Source organism: Megalobrama amblycephala, linkage group LG11, assembly GCF_018812025.1.
Source record: "Megalobrama amblycephala isolate DHTTF-2021 linkage group LG11, ASM1881202v1, whole genome shotgun sequence".
NCBI classification, from domain to species: domain Eukaryota; kingdom Metazoa; phylum Chordata; class Actinopteri; order Cypriniformes; family Xenocyprididae; genus Megalobrama; species Megalobrama amblycephala.
Window position 1 is genome coordinate 25,501,124 of NC_063054.1, and position 15,967 is coordinate 25,517,090.

The 15,967-nt window shown below is 37.3% G+C and overlaps 1 protein-coding gene across 2 annotated transcripts; it reads left to right on the plus strand.

Annotated features, from left to right (window-relative positions):
* Nucleotides 1–1,682: 1,682 nt before the first annotated feature.
* Nucleotides 1,683–11,091, plus strand: psmd12 (proteasome 26S subunit, non-ATPase 12). 2 transcript variants are annotated; one of them, XM_048206964.1, is made up of 12 exons: nucleotides 1,683–1,897; nucleotides 2,229–2,288; nucleotides 2,385–2,513; nucleotides 3,220–3,327; nucleotides 3,443–3,547; nucleotides 6,143–6,292; nucleotides 6,424–6,558; nucleotides 7,380–7,492; nucleotides 7,621–7,795; nucleotides 10,196–10,273; nucleotides 10,520–10,749; nucleotides 10,902–11,091. In XM_048206964.1, exons 1-11 carry the CDS (start codon nucleotides 1,790–1,792, stop codon nucleotides 10,727–10,729), a joined length of 1,371 nt encoding a protein of 456 aa, XP_048062921.1. In that variant the 5' UTR covers nucleotides 1,683–1,789; the 3' UTR covers nucleotides 10,730–10,749; nucleotides 10,902–11,091. The 2 variants fall into 2 exon arrangements, with proteins under 2 accessions (XP_048062921.1, XP_048062920.1); XM_048206963.1 differs by having other exon boundaries at nucleotides 10,520–11,091.
* Nucleotides 11,092–15,967: the final 4,876 nt, after the last annotated feature.

Genomic DNA, 15,967 nt, shown 5'->3' on the forward strand with positions numbered 1-15,967 from the left:
ATAGAAATAGAAAAACTTTGCACATGACTATCTTTACTTAATGTTATGAACAGCAGCTAATTATTCTCCATTTGCTTTTCTGTTTTACTAGAGAGGACATCAGCTTCAGTTTGGATCCAGCCTCTTAAGAAGACCTCAGATGACCAACACCTATGAAGAGACGGCGCCAACTCCTGACTTCAGAAGACGCAATCATCTGGATCAACATGCACATTCCCAAATTTCTATATATCCTAATTATTGTTAATATGTAATTCATTTTTCCAGAAGCTCATTGCTTCTACCTTCAGTTAAACTGCTAACAGTGATTGTAAATTAATTGCCTAAATGATTGCATTATTTGCTAACTGCATTCTTTAAATTGTAATTTTGACATCCATTCTCTGTAAAACTGCTTTGAAATGATATATATTGTGAAAAGCGCTATACAAATAAATGTGAATTGAAAAACTTCAAAATAAAAGTGTCTGAATAGAAATGATCACACATGACCATGACATGCTTCTTTCAGGGTTTTTCATTCACTCAAAGATACTGACACTGTACCTCATAAGATATTTGAGGCATAATTCCAGCAAAATGTATTAAACATGTATAACTTTTTATGTTGTGCAGGGCTGCATTTCCCAAAGGCATTGTAAGTAGATCATAAAGACCATTTGTGCCAATGGTTTCTAGAATCTACTTGGGATTATAAGCATTTTGGAAACAGCCTTGGCTAATATGAAAATCGTCTTATAACAAGTAGAGAGGATGCAGCCTTGCACAAAAGTTAAATATGTTAGCTGTCACTACGGTTCTTCATTCTGAGATAAGTGGTATTCATAGCCATGTGATCTTTACATGTCAGCCCCCATGCGGACCCACACCACGTAAAATAAAGAGTATACCATTACACATACCATTACAATAATATTGAACGTAACCAACTTAAAGACTGCTCACTTGTATCACCTGACTGCTGCAGATTCATTTCTACGGACCGAATGCAATGATTGGACGAACATTTTTTGGTCGTAAGACTTTGGCTGCTTCTGAAATCACATACTCTCTTAGGTAGCCTACTTATTTTGAATTTCTTCATGACCGCTAAAAAAGTATGTTCTATATAGTATGAATGTGTGTAGTATGAATGTAATCTGAATGTACTACATTCGTCATGTTGTCATTATCATGTGACCTACCTGCATCATTTGTGTTGCTTCACAAATCCTCTCCTGTGACCTAATGGAATAGTAAAGTGTCCATCATATGCACACTTCAGAATCTCGCCGGATGAAGTAGGTCATCTGGGTACTTTTTGCCTACTGTTTTATAAGTAATGTAAATTTGGACATACTTCTTTTGTCACATACTGTTTGCCTTTATATAGCAGGGTATGATTTGGATGCAGCCTTCCACATATATATATATATATATATATATATATATATATATATATATATATATATATATATATATATATATATATATATATATATATATATATACACATTTTTTTATATTTAGACCACTTCTATTATTCTATTTTCTATCAGGATATGAAAAGAGTTTCAATCAGTATAACAAAAAGTGTTTATGAAAAACATTGCCTATCCTACGTGATAAAGATATTTTCCCTCTCCTCCGCTTCAAACTCCTGTCCAGTTGGAGGCGGTAATGCACGAATAGCTGGTCTGCCCAACGCCAAACAAACTCTGTACGAAGAAACAGAAGAAGATTTACATCGAGGTGTTCGGGTTGTAGTTATCAGATTCACTGCGAATTCTTCCTTTTATAAGCTGCAGCAATGGCTGAGGACAGAGTTGAACGATCAGATGGACGGATAGTAAAGATGGAGGTTGACTACAGTGTCACTGTAGATCAACGTCTGCCTGAGTGTGAGAAAATGGCCAGAGTAAGTGTGAATGAGCGGCTGAGTCATGCTGCGTGCTAAAGCTAACGTTCATCAAATCATTTAAGCATTAAACTGTATGATTGGTTTGTTTAATATAAACCACTCTTGCGCGTTTAATGTAAAACGATTGCTTTTCGTATGCAGACATAAACCTTCCGGGAAATTGCTGTCAAAATAGGCATCTGATTAGGTTTTTAGCCAGAGATATTTCACTGATCATACCTCATATTTCACTTTTCATAAACAATTACTGCGGTATACACAATGATATTAGTTTCAGCAAAAAACATGCGAAAGAGAAACTCTAACATAATCTGTTTTTGTTTTTAAGGATGGCAGACTACAGGAGGCCATCGAGAGTCTGCTGTCACTAGAGAAGCAAACAAGAACTGTAAGTGTCTCACTGTGCTCTGTTTAAATGTAGGTTCAATATTCTTAGCTCTAAAATGCCCTGCTTTTTGTTTGCATTTGTGCCACTCCTGTCCAGGCTTCAGATATGGTGTCCACCTCCAGGATCTTGGTGGGTATAGTTCAGATATGCTATGAAGCCAAAGACTGGGATGCCTTGAACGAAAACATCATGCTACTGTCTAAGAGAAGAAGTCAGTTGAAGCAGGTAGGGATTCTGCTATGAACATCATGGAGCCAGTGATTAAGGTCAATATGCCAAATAAAAATGTTTTTCGACCAACTGTACCAGTCTGTCAGTCTAAACATTCTAAATATAATTAGTCAAACCAAAATTTATTCAGACACTTTGAAAATTGCATTCATTAATACAGTTTATTCACTATAGTTTAAAAGATGGTAATAAAATATGACAAGATCTCAGAGTTAAACTGTGTCAGAAAAAAAATCTTATGTCAGATAACACTTAAGCAAAACGTGGTTACGTCAAAGTGTCTAAATTATTTTTGGTTCCAAATTGTTATCAATTTTACTGGTAGTTCACTGTATGAAGAATTTTTGGGTATAATATGTCACTGTTCACTTTATTTTGCTATCCTCACTTACATAAATTAACTATGGTGTCCTGCACCCACTAGTAAAAATCACAAAGGAAGATATTTAGAAGAATGTCAGTAACTAAACAGATTTCGACTACCATAGTATTTATTTTTCCTACTATGGTAGTAAATGGGGGGGGGGGGGGGGGGGGGGGGGGGGGGATCTGTTTAGTTACTGATATTACTAATACTTTACTACAAATTCTATTATTGATTATTATTATATTATTGCTCTCTAATATGTGTAGATGTTTAATCATTGATTTCCCAGAATGAAAAATATGGTTACAACATTCTCATATTTTACCATTACAGGCTGTTGCAAAGATGGTACAGGAATGTTATACATATGTCGATGCTGAGAGTGACCTGTCAATCAAACTCAGACTCATCGACACGCTACGCACAGTCACTGCTGGAAAGGTCTCAATTCCTTCTGTTATTATTGTGTATATCAGATCTATTTCTTATAAGCTGGATCACTCTACTCCATTGTAATGCTCAGCTTTATTCATGCTGTATATCAATGTTTTTGTAGATATATGTGGAGATTGAGCGTGCCAGGCTGACTAAAACATTGGCCTGTATCAAAGAGCAAAATGGAGAGGTGAAAGAGGCTGCATCCATTCTGCAGGAACTGCAGGTGAGTCTTAAGAGATTTGCACATCTGCCTCATCATCATCATACTGTTAAAGGCAAATTTTTTTTCATTAAAATACCCAAAAATCACGAGCACAGTGTTATATGTTTTGTTCACTTGTCAAAAATATAGATTTTTCGATACATATCGATACTGAAATATCTGAAATGCTTCCAAATCTCAATTTCCGCAGAATAGATACACGATACCAGCTATGCTTTCTCGCTCTCTCTCCTCTCCAATAGCGAGTTGACACACAAACTCACCTTCCCTCACTCACTCGTTTCATTTGTTCTGGATCAATATTGTTGGTGTTACAAGGGTTTGAATTTCGACTTGGGATTACGCGTATTACAGATTTTGTGCACACACCCAAAGTACTAAATTGAGTTCTTTTTCTCTGCTTATTGCGCTTAAACTGTCAAATACACACAAAATAATGTAAAAATGCTGGTCTTTACATAAACAAATTTTAAGTGAATGTAAACAGTTGAGAAAGAAAGCACATGTAACAGAATAATGGATCCATGCGTCAGGACTTAAAGTGACAGCAGCCTAAAATACCTGCTGCCAAATTATGAGATAACATTAAAAATATCTAAATGGCTGTTTTTCCCCATGATATTGATGACAAAATTGTGGCCATTTGAAAATGCTGAGTGGCTAGTAACTGGAAAACCACTAGCCACAGTAGCTAATGTTAATGTTAAAGGATTAGTCCATTTTTAAATAAACTTTTCCTGATAATTTACTCACCCCCATGTCATCCAAAATGTTCATGTCTTTCTTTCATCAGTCGAAAAGAAATTAAGATTTTTGATGAAAACATTCCAGGATTATTCTCCTTACAGTGGACTTCAATGGCCTCCAGACGGTTGAACGTCAAAATTACAGTTTCAGTGCAGCTTCAAAGGGCTTTAAACGATACCAGACGAGATCTTATCTAGCAAAACAATCGGTCATTTTCGAAAAAAATACAACTGTATATGCTCCACATATACATATTTCCACAAAATATCGCCTTAAACGTACTTCTGCTTTCCGCATTCTTCAAAACTTATGCAGCTTATGCTGTATGTCCTACTCCTTCCCTATTCTACTTACGGAAAAAAACAAAACTGGCGCCGCGTTCGTTCCGTAAGTAGAATAGGACAGGCGTAGGACATACGGTGTAAGCGTTTTGAAGAATGTGAAAAGCGGAAGTACGTTCAAGGCAATATTTTGTTTATAAAGCATATACAGTTGTATTTTTTTCGAAAATGGCCGATCGTTTCACTAGATAAGACCCTTATTCCTCGTCTGGTATCATTTAAAGCCCTTTGAAGCTACACTGAAACTGTAATTTTGACCTTCAACAGTCTGGAGGCCATTGAAGTCCACTAAAAGGAGAATAATCCTGGAATGTTTTCATCAAAAACCTTAATTTCTTTTCGACTCACGAAAGAAAGACATGAACATCTTGGATGGCATGGGGGTGAGTAAATTCAGGAAAAGTTTATATAAAAGTGGACTAATCCTTTAAGCCCTGCGCACGGGTGAATCAAATTGGACAAGGAGAAATAAAACGAGGATCAATTTCAGTGTCGCATTTCTTAACACTGTTTAACAATTGTGGTGAACAATCTATGGCAGTGTAATTAAATACGGTATGTGTTATATATAAATTATAAGTCAGCCTTTTTGCAAATGCTGTGGGTAAGTTCAAATGTACTTAAAGTATGATTGTTTTGAACATGTAAAACTGGGCTGCGTTACCCCACCATTTAATTCGACAAATAAAGTGACATGTATGAGTAGCCTTAAACATTACGTTACTTCTGGCTAATTCATTCAAAATGAAATAAAATCATGTGAATCAACATAATGGTTATAAAACTTAATTTCATTACCTCATCCATGAACATGATTTTTTTGTGAGTCCCGTCGGATTGATTTCCATCGGATTTCCATCCTCCTTCACACCATCATCAAGCTACTCCTTTATTGTTTTGAATATGCAACCTCTAGTGGTGAAAATTACATGCTGTGCCTTTAAGGCCTCAAACTAACTGGAATATTCAGTGTTAGGATGGACACCTGTTGCTGTACAATTCAGCACATAGCAATCTATAATAAAGAATTTTCTAATTCATCATTACTTTTGCATTCATTTTACCAAACAAGAAACTAAAACAAGATCAATAAATCAAAAGGGGGAAAAAAGAGAAAAATAATTACAATAAAAAGAGCGAGAGGATACATAAAGGGTAGTAATATTTCAATCCATTTTAAACAACATTGATTGAACATTTTTGTTGAAATGTTATAGCAAAATAACTTAAATAAATTCATGTATCATTGGTGCCACTGACTATAACCAGTTTTCTTATAAGCAACTAAGTTAAACAAATATTGGTAATCTGTTGCTGTATTGTTTGTGGGTATTAAACTCAAATTAAGTACTTCAAAAGTTAATGGAATTTTTGAAGATTCAATACTTGACAATTTTAAAGGCATTCACCCAAAACACAATGATATGATGTTTTTCATAATGTACAAAACCATTTAACCTGAAGCATTCACACTTGTTCACACCTCATGCTCTCTTGCTCTCTGCAGGTGGAAACATATGGCTCAATGGAAAAGAAGGAGAAGGCAGAGTTCATTCTGGAGCAGATGAGGCTGTGCATTGCTGTCAAGGACTACATTCGCACACAGATCATTAGCAAAAAGATCAACACTAAGTTTTTCCAGGATGAGGGCACTGAGGTTTGATCCTCTTTTTGTGGAAACTTCTTTTCTTATCTTGTATTTCTCTGATTTTCAGTTTTTTTAATCTTGGTGGGAGGTGCGTTCAGTTTTCCCATTTACATAACCACTTGCTTTTCTTGCTTGTCTAGGACTTGAAACTGAAATATTATAATCTGATGATTCAAGTTGATCTGCACGAGGGCTCCTACTTGTCCATATGCAAACATTACCGAGCCATATATGACACTCCTTGTATACTAGAAGACGCATCCAAATGGCAGCAGGTACCGTGTCTTGTCTTTTGACTTTTCTTTTCAGCTTTGCTGTTCACCTTAGTAATACAAAGAAATGTTAGCTACGTTTCCATCCACCTATTTTTATCCGCATTTTGGGATATCGCATAAAAACCTGGATGGAAACGCCATTATGCGCATGAATTCTAAAAATGTGCATAAAAAAACGTATGCGCTCAATTGAGGTGGATACTTTTTTTTATTTTTATTTAATTTTTATTTTTTTTATTATCCAATAAGAAGAAAAGCACACAAACTACGATGGAAACACATTTACCACATAAATACCTCAATGTGCAAAATAATTTGCATGACTCAACAGTGGATGTGATTGGATAACTGGACTTACTAGTGGCACTTTCATTGCATAGCATCTCAAATGTTGGTTTGATCATTCTGAAAGTCTTTCATCAGAATGATTTGGTATAATGGCCTCCCAGAAGTCTCTCACATGATTGTATTCCCAAACATCTGAACGCAAGATAGCATGACAGTGTTTGTTGCATTTCGTCTGTGCGCTCTGCGACGCAAGTCATTTATCATGATGTAGGAAAAAGGAGCCACAGCGGCTTCCCAGATTGCAACAATTTCCATTTTTATTCCAGATATTTTGCACCAATTTCCCAGGTAATTGGTTGAAATTGTTCTCTTGAATACATGGGATGGAAATACTGTTTTATTTGCAGATGATTTATGCAACATTCAAATTTTGTGCACAAGTTAAATTCCCAACTTTGGATGGAAACATAGTTAGTCACTTCATTTGCAGTCTAGTGCTTTTTAAAACTGAAAAGGTCTTGTGTATCTTTCAGGCTCTCAAGAGTGTGGTGCTCTACGTGATTTTGGCTCCTTATGACAATGAACAGTCTGATTTAGTTCATAGAATCAGCACTGACAAGAAACTGGAGGAAATACCCAAATACAGGTAAATGAGCCAAAACGTATTGGAAGTTTTCTGCAAGGGTTCAGAAATATGGCTCAGCAGTCAATCAGCCACAAACATAATAGTATGTTCAGGTGGAGATGTTTATCTTTCTCATTCTTCCCTGGTAGGGATCTCCTGAAACAATTCACCACCATGGAGCTGATGCGCTGGTCATCTGTAGTGGAGGATTATGGAAAGGAACTGAGGGAGGGTTCCATGGGAACTCCTGACACTGATGTCTTCACCTACTCAGAAGAGGGAGAAAAGAGATGGAAGGATCTGAAGAACAGAGTGGTAGAACATGTGAGTGAGGCTTATTTTTGCTGATATGGGAGGCCAAGTTTTACTTTATTAAAAAATTGTTTATATCTGATCTTGTGACTCTCTTAAAAGAATCATTCACTCCAAAGGAACATTTTCATTAATTGTTGTTGTTGTTGCTGTTCAAAACCCATGGTATTTAAGCTTCAATAAGGACGCAAAGTATCATAAAGGTGGACTAATGTACTCCGCATAAATCATCTGATGCCATGCCGTAGCTCTGTATGATGATGCATTTATTTTAAAAGTTTGTAAAATAAAGTAAATTTATATTAATATTATTACTTTAAAGGGGCTATATGTGCTAAGCTAAACTTAATATCAAAATCAGCCGAGTGAGTGTAAAAAGTGAGTGTTGTAAAATGCAGTCTACTGTTGCTAAACTGCAGTACATGCTTAATATTATTGTTATTAAAAGTGCATTAAACCTTAAAAGAGGTGATGTTCCCTAGGCAGGTTTCTGTGCGTGCAGTCTGAGACAGAGCGAAATGCACTTGAAGTGATGGCAGCCTAATAAATCTGCTGCAGTCATTAAAGTCAGCATGAAACAGAAGTTGCGATTGTCTTTTCTTCTGTACTGTGACGTCTATCCAAGTGAAACAGCATCTGAAAAGAGAGGGCAGGACTTGATTTCGTCTTTCGGGAATTGATTGGAAGTTGGCCGTTGCTAACAAAATGGAGGCAGATATGAATTACTCACTCCGAGCACTCACGTTACTGTAAGAGCTTTATTGAGGATGACGAGGACGGTTAACGGCACTAAACAGCGAGAGAGACTGACTGACTGACTGACTGACTGATGGTGTGTGTCCGTTGGCGCGGAGCGAGCAGTTAAAAGAGCGAGTGTTTTTGGTTCATTCCTATGGAAGTTGAGCCGCGTGTAAGTTAAGTGACGCTCAACTTCCATAAGAATGAATCTAAAAATGATCTGGTCGCTTGCTCTGCTTCAGTGGACACGCAGCCTGACTGACTGAGCGTGTCGCAGGTTCCTTTCCATGTTTACTGTACACCCCAATGACTGGCATCAGCGGTGGTTAATGCATTAATCTCTATAAGGTGAAGCACAGCATTTACCCCATACGTCACTGCAATTCCAGATAGCTCCACCCTTGCGCCATAGCATGTGACAGGAAGAGACGATGAATCGTTTTGAAGGGGGATAGGAGGTTAATGATTTTGATTAAAGATTATGAGGGCACATGAATTTTAAAAAAAATAATGAAGTTCATGGATAAATTATTGATAATAAATACTACAATATTCCATAAAAAAATAAGAATTGTCAATTTTGATTTCATGCCGACTTTAATGTTAATTAAACAACAAAAGACAGATAAAATAACTCACTGCTCTTGAATGAATAACTTTTGAAGTTTTAATAAGGTTTAGTCTATATTTAATGTATACAGTAGTGTTATTTTACATATTATTCAATTTCTGTCGTCTATTATCTGAATACAATACTGTTAGTGCATCTTCCTGAAAAACCTAAAGCATCTTAATTAGTTCATTTTCATGTTAAACTATCAAGCTTTTATTTTGACAGAAAACCGCCAGGAGCCTTTAAAGCAGTTCAGTTACAACCCTACTCCAACACACCTGTTTGTAATTATCAAGTGTTCCTGAATATCTTAAATAGAAAGGTGGATCTTCAGGAACAAGATTAAACATACTAGACTTAAAGCGTCTTCTTTTTTGGGCTTCTCATTATAAATCTGGTGAAGTGGGTGGTGCACAATGCATTCCCAAATGTACGAAAAAGTGATCCAAACTCGGAGTAGATTCTGCTCCACACAAAATCCATCTCTGCATTTTTGGCAAACTGAGTCACTCTAAGACATCAAAAGCACTGTGATCATGAGCTCTGTGCACGTAAACGAACACAGTGCTGCAGTTTAACTTGGTGCACTGCATATATATTTTGTTACATGTACTGATATGTATATAAATTGGTACACACATTGTTCTCATTCAGCCAAACAGTTTTTACAATGACTTTTATTAGCTTTGCTCAGATGACATTTTGGAGGTTTTGAATGTGGTGAACTTCTAGTTTAGGCAAGTTATTGTCATCAAATTTGGTTAACATTATGCCAAGACATGATAGGTTGTGAACTGAGTTTTAATCTCAAGTAGTTTTGCCCTTGCAATGTAATCAATTTATGGTTTAAAAAAAAGGGAAACAGGTATGATCTCATGGTCTTCTGCATGCATTGAACTGTATGTTTGTTCACCCTCTGTATTACAAGAGTTGTTTATATGATTAATATATGGTGAACAAATGAGTGAACTAATCTAGTTTTGTTTTGTGTTTATTTTGAGCTATGATTTGTGGTGTCATTGTCATACAATTGCTAATTGATATTTGTTTGTCATTACCAGAACATCAGAATAATGGCAAAGTATTACACAAGTATCACAATGGGGAGAATGGCAGCACTGCTCGACCTCTCTATTGATGTGAGTTCTGTCATGAAATAAAATATAACTTTTATAATTTTATTTTTTATGCTTCTTTCTGCTTGCTTTGGGGGAATTTTGTCAAAAATGGATTTAATAGTGTACTACTTTTTTTTTTTTTTTTTTTTAATGCTGTAATGTCCCTCCCTCACCCCGCTCTTTTTAATAACTCAACAGAATTTAAAGCATTTCAAAATTTCAATAAATGTTGTAATATTCAACTTGCATGTTTGTTTGTTGTTGTAGGAATCAGAGGAGTTCTTATCAAACCTGGTGGTCAACAAGACCATCTATGCGAAAGTGGACCGCCTCGCTGGTATCATTAATTTCCAGAGGCCTAAAGACCCTAACGATCTTCTGAATGATTGGTCTCAAAAACTGAACTCTCTCATGTCTCTGGTCAACAAAACCACTCATCTCATTGCCAAAGAAGAGATGATCCACAACCTCCAGTAGAGCCAGTCAGGCAGGCCTTGGTACACTTTTTTCTTTTTTTTTTTTTCTTCACCATTTGCTGTCATTGCTTCTGTTTAAATTGTTATTGACTGAGATGACAGAGAACAATGTTAGTTTCCGTCATGAGTTTTACACTGCACTAAAACTTACTGTGTTTTGTGTTTAACTATAGTTAATGTCCAGAGAAAATCACTCAACTCCATGTGAAGCCTCCCAACCTCCGTGACACCCCATTCCCCTTTGTATTAAATAAATGCCTTGTATTCCTTTCAGGCATTTATAGAAAAAAAGCATAAGAAGATGCATTCAAATGTTGCTTCAGCATGTACAATAAACTTTTTTTTTTTTTTTTTGGGAAATAATTCTGGGTTTGTTCATTTACCATTCAGGGAATATACAGGCAACATACAGTTTATTAATACAATAATAATTCCTGATTTACATAGTATTCCTACTGAGCATGTTTTGACGTCCACCAGACACAAAGATTATATATTAAGTTTATTTGGTTTTGCAAATAATCCTTTAAAGTCATTCCAATAGATTTTAAAAAAAAAAAAATTAAATATAGCTGCGAGCAGCGATGGCGGGCCCAAGCCCGGTGGCACCGCCACCCCGGTGGCTTCAGGGCAACTGTGCACAGCGGGCAATAGGCACTTAAAACGGTTAAACATCAAAGGACTATGTCAAATTCACTCCACATTTACTGCACTACAAGGTGCCACTATAGAGCCCCTCCTCCCTGCCCATTTTCAAAGGATTACATGTGCCAAGTTTTAACATTATTCTGATGAATTTTGAAGCAAATCAGGTAAAAATAAGAGGGTGATCTCAATGTATGCTGAAAGTGACACATTTTCTGCTTCCAGTTGGTGGCGCTATGACTTTGAATCACAATAGTCACATCCATGTGATCAGCCTTGTACAACGAAGACTAAGCCGAAGTTTCATCAAAATCAATTAATGTATGCAGAAGTTATAACACTTTGTTTCCCTTTTCTTGCCATAAATTCGTTGCCTCGCCACGGCCAAACCGTTTGAGATATCCAAAATCCGTTTGCAATTAAACAACTTCAATGTGTTAGCAACAAGTTAAAAAAAGCTTGGTGTAAATTGGATAAACCCTGTAGGAGTAGTAGTATAAAATTCATAGCCTGTTTTTTCAAAAAATTAACATTCAAACCAAAATAGCTGACTTCCTGTTGGTCGGAGCTAATGAATGTAAATTAGAAAATTGTCCGGCTTGATGAGAACAATATGTGTACCAAGTTTGGTGACTGTAGGAAAAACAAACCCCCCCACTTTTGTCAAAAGGTGGCGCTACTGAGCCCCTCCACCACGCCCATTTCTATGGCTTTGTCCATGTCTACTGGTTGACAATATTGATGTGTGTGTCGAGTTTCATGCAATTTGAAGCATGTTAAGAGCCTCAAAAACACTCAAGAATATTATTACAGTTTGACCTGTTGCCATGGCAACAATATTTCAAATATCAAAAATCCTGTCATAGGTCTACATCTGCTGTGTATTGACATTACACTGATGAAGTTTGAAGCAAATCAGGTAAAAATAAGAGGGTGATCTCAAAACATTTCAAAAAGTGATACACTTCCTGCTGCCAGTTGGTGGCGCTATAACTTTGACTCACAATAGTCACATACATGTGATCAGACTCCTATAACGAACACACTTGTGAAGTTTCATAAAGATCAATATATGTATGCAGACGTTATAACACATTTCCTGTTTCCTTTTTCTCGCCATAAATTCGTTGCCTCGCCACGGACAAACCGTTCGAGATATCAAAAATCCCCTGGCAATTTTTAATCATCAGTGTCTTGACTTCATGCTGACCGAGTTTGGTGGCGATCGGATTAATCGTCTAGGAGGAGTATATCAAATTCCAGAGCATGCGTTTTTCAAACAACCCTTAATAGCTGACTTCCTGTTGGCGTGACGTTTAACTTAGAGCACGAAAGTTGTTCGGCCCGATGAGGTCTATATGTGTACCGAGTTTCAGACTAATACGTGCAAGCGTGTTAATATATGGACCAAATTTTCAGACCTTTTTCAAGGGGGCGCTGTTGAGCCCCCCTGCCACGCCCGGGTACCAGCTTCTGCCCGGCCCTGTTGGCCGCGGATTCCAATGTGTGTGCCAATTTTCAAGAGTTTTTGAGTATGTTAAGGCCCCAAAAAGCCCCGGAAGACGGAAAAAAAAAAAAAAAATAATAATAAAAAAAAAAAAAAAAAAATAAATATAGCTGCGAGCAGCGATGGCGGGCCCAAGCCCGGTGGCACCGCCACCCCGGTGGCTTCAGGGCAACTGTGCACAGCGGGCAATAGGCACTTAAAACGGTTAAACATCAAAGGACTATGTCAAATTCACTCCACATTTACTGCACTACAAGGTGCCACTATAGAGCCCCTCCTCCCTGCCCATTTTCAAAGGATTACATGTGCCAAGTTTTAACATTATTCTGATGAATTTTGAAGCAAATCAGGTAAAAATAAGAGGGTGATCTCAATGTATGCTGAAAGTGACACATTTTCTGCTTCCAGTTGGTGGCGCTATTACTTTGAATCACAATAGTCACATCCATGTGATCAGCCTTGTACAACGAAGACTAAGCCGAAGTTTCATCAAAATCAATTAATGTATGCAGAAGTTATAACACTTTGTTTCCCTTTTCTTGCCATAAATTCGTTGCCTCGCCACGGCCAAACCGTTTGAGATATCCAAAATCCGTTTGCAATTAAACAACTTCAATGTGTTAGCAACAAGTTAAAAAAAGTTTGGTGTAAATTGGATAAACCCTGTAGGAGCAGTAGTATAAAATTCATAGCCTGTTTTTTCAAAAAATTAACATTCAAACCAAAATAGCTGACTTCCTGTTGGTCGGAGCTAATGAATGTAAATTAGAAAATTGTCCGGCTTGATGAGAACAATATGTGTACCGAGTTTGGTGATTGTAGGAAAAACTAACCCCCCCACTTTTGTCAAAAGGTGGCGCTACTGAGCCCCTCCACCACGCCCATTTCTATGGCTTTGTCCATGTCTACTGGTTGACAATATTGATGTGTGTGTCGAGTTTCATGCAATTTGAAGCATGTTAAGAGCCTCAAAAACACTCAAGAATATTATTACAGTTTGACCTGTTGCCATGGCAACAATATTTCAAATATCAAAAATCCTGTCATAGGTCTACATCTGCTGTGTATTGACATTACACTGATGAAGTTTGAAGCAAATCAGGTAAAAATAAGAGGGTGATCTCAAAACATTTCAAAAAGTGATACACTTCCTGCTGCCAGTTGGTGGCGCTATAACTTTGACTCACAATAGTCACATCCATGTGATCAGACTCCTATAACGAACACACTCGTGAAGTTTCATAAAGATCAATATATGTATGCAGACGTTATAACACATTTCCTGTTTCCTTTTTCTCGCCATAAATTTGTTGCCTCGCCACGGCCAAACCGTTCGAGATATCAAAAATCCCCTGGCAATTTTTAATCATCAGTGTCTTGACTTCATGCTGACCGAGTTTGGTGGCGATCGGATTAATCGTCTAGGAGGAGTATATCAAATTCCAGAGCATGCGTTTTTCAAACAACCCTTAATAGCTGACTTCCTGTTGGCGTGGTGTTTAACTTAGAGCACGAAAGTTGTTCGGCCCGATGAGGTCTATATGTGTACTGAGTTTCATACTAATACGTGCAAGCGTGTTTAATATATGGACCAAATTTTCAGACTTTTTTCAAGGGGGCGCTGTCGAGCCCCCCTGCCACGCCCGGGTACCAGCCTCTCCGGCGTCCTAATGGCCGCGGATTCCAATGTGTGTGCCAATTTTCAAGAGTTTTTGAGCATGTTAAGGCCCCCAAAAAGCCCCGGAAGACGGAAAAAAAAAAAAAAAAAAAAAAATAAAAAAAAATAATAATAATCCTTAGAAGAACAAGAGGGCCCTGCGCGAATTTTCGCTTGGGCCCTAATAATAATCCTTAGAAAAACAAGAGGGCCCTGCGCGAATTTTCGCTTGGGCCCTAACTATACAGTTGTAACCACTGAATGCATCATACTCACCAGGTTGTGGAGACCCACTGTTCTGCACTTCCAGCTTGACCACTTAACAGCACATGATTGTCTGAAACATTGTGGCATAAATCTTTATTCATTTGTCTAAATTCTATTTGTCCTAAACGCTCATCTTTTATGGCTTTTATGACGAACAGAAATGGAGGCAGAAATATCTACATCAATGAAAAAGTTTTCCATCTATGAAAATTTAGACTTCTCATTTACCTAGAGTCAGTGTTGTGCTAGCTGTGTAGAGGAAGTAACTAGACGGAAGAGAAGAAATGGTATAAATACAAATATTATACAGCCGTATAGGTACGTTTTACAGACAATATGTAATTTCATACTTAGTTGACAATGACCAGTATTGTACATCGCTGATATCCTGTCCCGACATATGGCGGGCTGGAAGGTGAAGACTAATGACTTGTCGCGGGAAGTCACTATACTATCGCCAGTGGCTACTGCGTTTCCCACTGATAGGCCAGCGGGGGAGCTATATAGTCACTATTCTCATGCAGCAGGCAACTGATGTTCCTACAATTACCCAATTCCAGAAAAGTTGGGACATTTTATAAACCACAATCTGTGATTTGTTAATTCTCTTGAATCTTTTTTTAACTGAGAAAAGTACAAAGAAAAGATTTCTGATGTTTCCTCTGACCAACATAATTGTATTTTGTAAATATAAACAAATTTTGATTTTGATGGCTGCAACACACTCTAAAAAGTTGGGACAGAGGCAAAATAAAAGTGAAAAGATTATATAATATCCAAGTTAAACTGTTTCTGTTGTGCATTATAGCGGGCCAGGACGTCCAAAAATAAGGCTAATGAGTTGTCGCGGGAAGTCATTATACTATCGCCAGTGGCTACAGCGTTTCCCACTGATAGGCCAGTGGTGGTATACTATCCTCACACGGTGGGCGACTGACTCTCCTCAGCTGGCGACAAATTGACTAGTCAAGCAACATATACATGATAGAAGTGCCAGTTATTAGTAAAGCGCTTAAAATATTTTCAATAAATCCCATTCCTCTTCACTCCCGTAAAGCCACTGCATTTCTTGACAAAACTATGGAGCACATTACCAAGAGATATCAGTGAAGCCAGCTTGCTAAATATTTTTTTCAAGAAACCTAAAAATATCTTTTTACTCA